This window comes from Siphateles boraxobius, unplaced genomic scaffold (assembly GCF_051911475.1).
Source record: "Siphateles boraxobius isolate OS27281-9 unplaced genomic scaffold, OSU_SipBor_1 5, whole genome shotgun sequence".
NCBI classification, from domain to species: domain Eukaryota; kingdom Metazoa; phylum Chordata; class Actinopteri; order Cypriniformes; family Leuciscidae; genus Siphateles; species Siphateles boraxobius.
Window position 1 is genome coordinate 32,935,667 of NW_027509141.1, and position 8,041 is coordinate 32,943,707.

The 8,041-nt window shown below is 38.7% G+C and overlaps 1 protein-coding gene across 1 annotated transcript; it reads right to left on the reverse strand.

The window, feature by feature from the left end:
• Positions 1-344: 344 nt before the first annotated feature.
• Positions 345-7,958, reverse strand: nucks1a (nuclear casein kinase and cyclin-dependent kinase substrate 1a). Its single transcript, XM_077204029.1, has 8 exons — positions 7,678-7,958; positions 6,060-6,109; positions 5,765-5,861; positions 5,429-5,475; positions 5,186-5,338; positions 4,758-4,910; positions 4,044-4,199; positions 345-2,673 (listed from the first exon to the last, which is right to left on the reverse strand). Exons 1-8 carry the CDS (start codon positions 7,692-7,694, stop codon positions 2,432-2,434), a joined length of 915 nt encoding a protein of 304 aa, XP_077060144.1. The 5' UTR covers positions 7,695-7,958; the 3' UTR covers positions 345-2,431.
• Between the last annotated feature and the right edge of the window lie 83 nt (positions 7,959-8,041).

Below are 8,041 nucleotides of genomic sequence, written 5' to 3' on the forward strand. Positions count from 1 at the left end.
AGTATTGCAACTGCTGGCAGTGTGTGGAAACCAGAGATAGAATGACAAACCAGTTTAAACTCTATTCCACTATTAATTTGACTTAAGTGGTAACTGAAAACAAGGCACTTCACTGTATTATAACTTTTATCCAGTCTTGTGCGGACATGGGTTCGCATAAATTATAATATTTTATAGTATATATAATATAGTATTTTCAGAGGATATAAGCCTTAACATCTGCATAACTAATTACCTGAACTTTCCCTTTAAATTACATTCACACAGGATGACGGTATCATACTAGAAATATTTTCTTCTTTTTTATGTAGAGCTCTAAGAGACAATAAGACACCGTACGAGAGTTTCTCATTAAAATGAAGATACATTTTATTTCTTTTCTTAAAAAAACAAACAATACAAAAAAAATCTGAGGAGGAAAAATGAAACAAAAGAAACCAGTTTAAAATTAAATCAAGCACAAAAAACAAAACATTCATACGTTTTTGGACAGCTAGGTTAAAAACCAATTCATAGACAGCACGAGTGGAAAATATTCAGAGATGCCTGGCAGAAAGGATCGAACCATGTCAGAACGCCATGTATGCACTTGTAGACAGAAAAGCCCCTCGAAATACATCATGGGATACACGTATGTGTCTGGAATTAAAAACAAGCAGCAACAGAAATATATATTTAATGAGCAAACACACATAAGGTATGAACAATTCTTCTCAATCCTCACAGTGCAAAAATGCCTCTCTGTGTCATGACATCACAAACACATCTGATCCAGGGCTGAAGAATAACAATATTTGACCTTTTTAAAACATTATTTGCTTGGTTGGAGAGATACCCAACATTGAGCAATACAATCTCTGGGCGAAACGGGCACGAGTCAAAGATACCCTGTTTCTGAACATTTAGCTTTGCGGTACAAGATTTTGAAAAACAGGCTTGGTAAGGCAGAAAGACATCAGATTCACATTTCCCGTGCAATTAACCATTTTAAGGCCCGATCTCAGCACGCTCACTGCGAGCCTCTTTTGAGAAAAGAGATGAAAGCATTAATATGAGCCTTAATATGAGATGATCTGGTGGATGAGAAAAACAAAACAAAAAACAAACAAATGAAAAAATTCAGAGCGAAATGAGCATGATTCTTGAAGAAATATCCCAGGTTTAAAATGAGTTTAGCTTGATGGATGGCAACTCATACCTCAGTTTGCAAAAAAAACAACAACAACAAAAAAACAACACACCAAGAAATGAACTTACAATGGGGAAAACATCGGACACTTGCCATTGTAAGTACACAACAAACTGAGGTACAAATTGAAATAATTTTCTGTGGTAATGTTGCAGAATTTGACATTTTTAATCCAGAATATTCCTAAAACAGTAACTGCATTATGGTTCAAACTACAGAAATTGAGACTGTTTATTTAAAAGGTAAAACTGAAAATTGAATAGCAAACCCTGGATAAAGTGTACCACGACAAATGTAATTCTCAAACCACAAGCATTAGATGTCAGTTTCTCCATCTTCCGCTGATGATCCAAGTGAGCGCATGTTGAATAAATACAAAACGAATCCTCAGATAAGCAGAGCCGCTAGTACCCAAACAAACGGCGTGAACTATTACGGATTGCAAAACTTCCTAACGAATCGCTTTCTAGAGAGGAATCACTACACAACAAACGCATTGGACCTTAATTAAACACCGCTTCAGAAATTTGCAAAACTATTCATACGTTAAAAGTACTTTCGCAAATCGAATGCAACATTTGTTAAACGCAAGCAAAACAGGTTTGTAAAACCAATCTTGCGCAAATTGCAGTGAATCGACTGCGACAATTTGTAGACAATTGCATTTATACCCCAATAAGCCATTACAGATTTACACTAATACTTGTTTCGTTTGCGCGGTGTAAAAGGAGTTAATTTATGCAAGAATGGTTTTACGAACATTTTACACAGAATTTTGTTTCATGAATGAGGAACATCGGTCGCAGCAATGCAGAGTAGGCAATAAGCTTAATACACGTTACCGAAATGAACAAGAGCGCTAAAGCAATTTTTTTGTTGTTGAGAATACGGTCATGTGATTACCCTGGGCGAGCAGTGACGCTACTGGTTGGAACGATGGGCCTCCCCTCGAGATTATATACCCATAAATAAACAGACTCAGACACATTTTACTCAATAATATATATAGATATATACGCTAACAAGTTCTGGGAAAATGTCCTTTGCGATATGGAATTTATAGGCGAAAAAAGGGGAAATAAAAAGAGTTCAAACCGTTGAGCCAGGCCACAACAGACAATGAAAAAAAATCTGAAAAGCAAACAAGCCCATCCCTCTCCCATCCCCCCACCCCAAAAAATGCAGATAAGGAAAGAGTGTAAAGGGAAAGAGAAGAAGAAAGGGACGCCGTTAATAACATGGCTAGTCTTCCCCGGATGGAGCCTCCTCTTCTGAGCCGTCCTCTTCCTCCTCGTCTTCCTCATCTTCGGGGGCATCATCCTTTGTCTTTTTGGTGGGAGGAGACTCTTTCTTCTCCACCTCATCTTCCTCCTCGTCTTCAAGGGGGCTCTCGGGTTCCTCGTCCTCTTTAGGTGAGGATTTCTCCAGTGCTTTAGCTGCACTTGGGCGACCTTTCCCTTTCCCCTTCATGGGGCTGGGGTTCACTGAGGAACAGACACGTTAACATTAACTTTAAAACTTTGGAGTCAGAAAGGTCCTGTTTACGCCTGGCATTGAGATGCGTTTTGGTCGATTGGATCACAAGCGGATGACACTAAATACAGGTGAAAACGGAGTCTAAAACATTTTGCGCTTGTCCACTTTCGACCACTTCCAGAGGTAGTCGAAAAACGCATTAGACCGGATTGCTTTCGTAGTGTAAACGCTCATGTGGTCGAATGCGTTCAAACAGCCACAAAAGACGCCTACTCTCCACCTACTGACCTGATGCGTAAACATTATGGGAAGCGCACTAGCCAGACGGTATTTATACTTCATACAAATTTGGTTTTAAGGCAAAAAACGTACACAAAAAGTACACGTACACCATTCCTGATTTCTAACACACACTCACAGTGTTCAGCGTGGTATTGTGACTTTCAGAGCAAAAAATGCTCTGAAAGTCGGGCACGTTTATATGTGAATTACATGAGCTTATTTTGTCCATTACATTGAAAAAACTATATATTTCCCTGCCCGTAGACCCTCCCCTTGAAGAAATCAGGACAGAAGAGACGGATTAAAACACCAGGAATAAACGGGAATGTGTCTCCCTCGTCTACTTGTGATCCGATCAACTAAAACGCATCTTAAAAGGGTTTTTTTTTTAAAGAAAGGACACTAAATTGATCAAAGGTGATAGTAAAGACTAGGGATGAGCAAAACTAGTCGATTAAACGGTACAGCTGCTACTAGTCGACACTGAAAACAAAAGTCGATTTGCGTTTTGTCTTTGTATGCCTTTTACTTTGGTTTTATTTATTTTAAAACTTCCGTTTAATGTTCACCAATTCCCCCTTCTTCCCTGCACCTTGAACTAAATACATTTATATTTAAAAGCATTTTAAGCAGCACATTAAAATAAAACACTTGGAAAAATAATACCTGAAGAGGTAGGGCCTAATCTTTATCAAAAGACAAACGAGGTGCGGAAGTATTTTGAATTAGAAATAAACGGAAAGGTTTCATGTAAGCTGTGCCATTTCAAACTGGCGTAACTCCACAAGAGCTACTTGTCACCACATTCAGGACATGCACGTAGGTGTGATAGCCAAAACAAGCAAATGCCCCTCGCTTTATTCGCAAAGTGTGCCGCGTTTAGCAGCATTTACTATGGGATTTGACTGTTTGATTCATAGATTAAGTGCTCAAATAGATCATATATACACAAGTCTTTAGATGATTTCTTACTTTTAGACTAGTCGGCTACAAAACTCCCATTTAAACGACTGTCAAATTAGTTTATGCGCACATCCGTCCTGTCCAAACTGCTCTTTTCCGTAACCATAAAAACCTTAGCAGCGTCTGTGGTTACCTGTGGCCTTTAGCCGGGGTTTAGGGGATTTCTTGTCCTTCTTCTCAACTCTCCTTCCTCCTTTCTGCACCACTTTTTTGCCTTTCTTTTTGGAGTGCCCATAGTCACTGTCATCATCATCATCAACCATGAAGTCTTCATCACTGCCAGACTCTTCTGCAGAGAAAATCGGAAAGTACATTTTTATAAAATGTGAGTGGCGCTTGACTGTGAAAAAATTGCCACCCATTGTAATATTGTAATGTGAACCATTGCTATGGTGTTACTAAGGGATTCTGGGTAGTTAATGTCATGTTAGGTTGCCAGGGCAGTATGGGGGTCTAATTACTGGCTTTTTGTTCATTTGAGGCATCTTCACACTGTTAATTTCTGGCTGGTCTGTGTCTGCTTAACATTCTGTGTAAAGACATAATGCCGCATAAAAGGGAGACTAAATTATGCCTGCTCTGTCCCACCTCAACGGCTAGTATAAAGTAAAGTATACTCTTAAAAATGGCTGTGTAAATGCATTTATGCCACCTATGAGAAGCAGTCTGTGTAAAGAATCCTAATGGCCACTTCAGAAGCGCTTCTGTGCCACCTTTTTTGGCAAAGTTTTATGATTCGCCAGGCCAAAATTGAAAGTCCAAGTATGAGCAATATTAATAATAATAGTGATGCTGAGATACAGTGACAAACCTATTGAACACTGCAGTTAAAAAGCAGCACACTTACGGTCCAGGAATGCCTGTTCTTCCTCATCTTTCTCCTCATCCTCACTGCCACCATCTCCCAGAAGGATTTCTCTCTGTTTGGACACGGCCTTTGACGCAGCCTGCCTCACCTGCCTCGGTTTCCTGCTCACCTCTTTATCATCATCACTGTCATCTGCAGAGGAATCACAAGGGTCAACAACATGCAGAACACATGCATCCACATTTATGCTTTATTTGCAGCTATTTTTACATCTGATTTCAGAACACACACTCCTAAACTGTTGTTGTTTTATATGTTGGTAAGATGGTCTTTTACTGTCTAAATGGGCAGTTAATGGCCAGAATAAGACAAAACGTTATGCTCATATTTTAACATCTGCTGCTTCATGTTTTATGCATGAGAGTTCAAGGAGAAATAACATTTTTTTTTGTCAGTCCGTGTCTCACCTCCACCTCGTTTCCTCTTCAGTGGCTTTTTGCCTGGCTTCTCCACCTTTGCTTTCTTTCCCTTTTTGGCCTTTTTATCATCATAGTCACTTCCTCCATCTTCCCCTTCCCCTTCCTCTCCAAAGTCGTTGTCTTCATCACTACCAAAGTCATCTGAAAAACGCAAGATTAGAGGTTAACCATTTTTTATGCAACTTTATTTTGAATCAAATCATCTGCGGTAGATGAAATAACACAATTTACCTGCGGAGTCATTTTTGGATTTGGACAGTTTGTCATCTGAATCCTCGCTGCAACGGGAAAGGTTTGTTAGTAGTTTGAACTTTGAAGGAGAATGTCATTGTATGTGGCATTTATTTCCTAGTTATAATCAACCACATCATATATGTGGGTCATAAGGAGAAAATGGATCTCAAAAAGGTTCACGATCCCTGGGGATCCCAACACACAAGAATCCTGTCATGAAATACACTATTAAATATATATATATAATATTTTTAAATGCATAATTCTAATAATATATGCATCAAATACATTGTTATACACCAAATCTGAAGAAAAAAAATTAAAGTTTCTTGCCTCTCTTCCTGTGAATTCTTAGTCTTCTTGTTCTTGATTTCACGGGGTGGAGCACGTATCTTCTTGGTTGTTTCCTTGTCTCTCCCATAGTCCTCATCTGGAGGCGGAAATGAGATGGATTGAACCATGAAGTACGTGACTGCATAAACTGATTATTTAAAACAATCTCTGAAAGGTCACCAATCGACCTGCAGAATATTTGCATTCCAATATCGAGTAAACTTGCAAAGAAATTCTTTCACATAAATACTTTTTCCGGAAGCTAAAATTATGCATTTTGGAGATGGTTTATTACCTGCATCATCGGATTCATTAAACTGGGAGTAATTCACCACCTTTCTGTTCCTGTAATAAAGACAAAATACTGTAACAAGAGTTTGTGATGTAGCGGTGCATGTGAGATAATTCTTGTTTTTAGGGTTTACAGACCATCGGAAGGTGGTCAGAATTTCTGCAGGAAACCAAAGTTCATTTAACATTTCTCAATTATGCTTCCTTAAATTAATGATCGTTAAAAAGTTCCTCAATTAGCATTTCAATGAGGGTTTCATTAATACTGCAGTCTTGTTCCATTTAACCACTCAGGCCCGACACGGTGTTGAGATGCTTGAAAAGCCATAAGTTACTTTAAAGTAATTAGATGTTATGGATTATAAATTACAAAACTGAAACATCAATAGAGAAAGGACATTATGATATACATAATGAAATGTATAACTATTAATTATATTTTGTCTATATGTTCATAACTATACATTCATTAATACATTTGATGTATAACACCCGTTTCAGTTGTAAACAGTAATCTGAGGTAAGTTAGATTGAGACTAGCAGGAAGTCGACAACTACCGTAGGGATTTTGTTCAAATTATTCTAGAAATAATGTAATTTAAGAATAAATTTCATCGCAAGTTTTTTTTTGTGGCGTAATTCCTCATATTTACCATGGTAATTAGTTATTACTGTAAGAGGCTTTCAGAATCTGCCATTTTATTCATTCATTTTTTTTCTTATAACTGTGGCGGCTAATATCAAGTTAAAAAATAACTTAAGTTATAATCAATTAATAAAGCGGTATTCGATATATTAGCATATAGTCACCACGGTGAATGTTAGTAAGCACAGCGTGTTAATTTTTTTTCTGTTCAGTCGATACGTGAAAAGGCGCGCACCATTTTTACTTTTTTTTAATGTCGGCCCTCGGTCGACAACGCATAAATCATATACACTAATCTGCTATTGCCATTTGAACTCGAAATATGGAGACTGAACATCAAATTTTGTGCACGTTTTTCACATAACTCCAAACGGGAGGTGTGGTCGCTCTCAGCCGCCCCGCCCCCTCTGACGTCACATGCGTCGTGTTAATTTACCGCTATCAAAAAAATACCTCAAAAACGCGCTTCCCTCCCTAAAACACGAATGGGATTTCGCAATCTATTGTTTCTGCATCGTTGAAAAATTTGCGCAAATATGTGCGCTTTACAGGTTGCAAAATCACTTGAATGGGCCAATGTGCACCTCCAATGGGATTTTATTACCCCTCCTGAAGCTTTGGCGAGGATGAATGGGAAGCCATATTCTCACTGGCTTACATGGAAACATGAAGCCTTTTAGTGCTTCTCAAACAACAAATATATTCTGAAATATAGGTAGGAGATGCACGAAGAATAACAGATTTCAAAATCCTGATTGATACACATTAGAAACGGCCACGATATCCCCATAAATGTAAAAGACACAGCCCTCCGCCACTGGGGAAGAAACAACGAGCAAAATGCATGCACGAATGAGCCAAAATGTTACAAAATCGAGCTCTAAACAAGAATATAATGATGCCTGGCACATGCGTGAAGCCTATAAGTCAGTGTGCATGCAGCAGCCATCAGCAGGACGAATGGAAACCCACGTACCTCACTGGTCTTGCCATTTTGCAGGAATACTGTAGAGGTTAAAAATTGTGAAAGAGCAAAAGAAAAGCAGGGAAAATGCAAACAAAATGTGCTGTTTTAAAACACAAGAGGTGACGTCGCAAAACCAACGCCCTCTCCCTGTGGTAAAATTCAAACAATGCGGGAGATATTCCTGCTCTACGAAGGTATTTAGTTTAAATTTTACCTTCAGCTACTCAAAATGGTGAATAAAACAAACTGAAACTGCAGCCTTCGCGCAACCTAACGATTGGACGGAGGGCGGGCATTGCTTTTCAAACTCAGCCCACTCTGCTAGATTTGCCCAGAGAGCGACGCTATTGGTCAGTTCAAACGACTGTTCCAT

What these genes read in the sequence shown, in the direction of transcription:
- nucks1a (XM_077204029.1), bottom strand. An exon ending in TAATGAATCCGATGATGCAG is followed by an intron (nt 5,862 to 6,059) that starts GTAATAAACCAT and finishes TTCCGCCTCCAG; the next exon opens with ATGAGGACTATGGGAGAGAC. An exon ending in AAGAATTCACAGGAAGAGAG is followed by an intron (nt 5,476 to 5,764) that starts GCAAGAAACTTT and finishes TTCCCGTTGCAG; the next exon opens with CGAGGATTCAGATGACAAAC.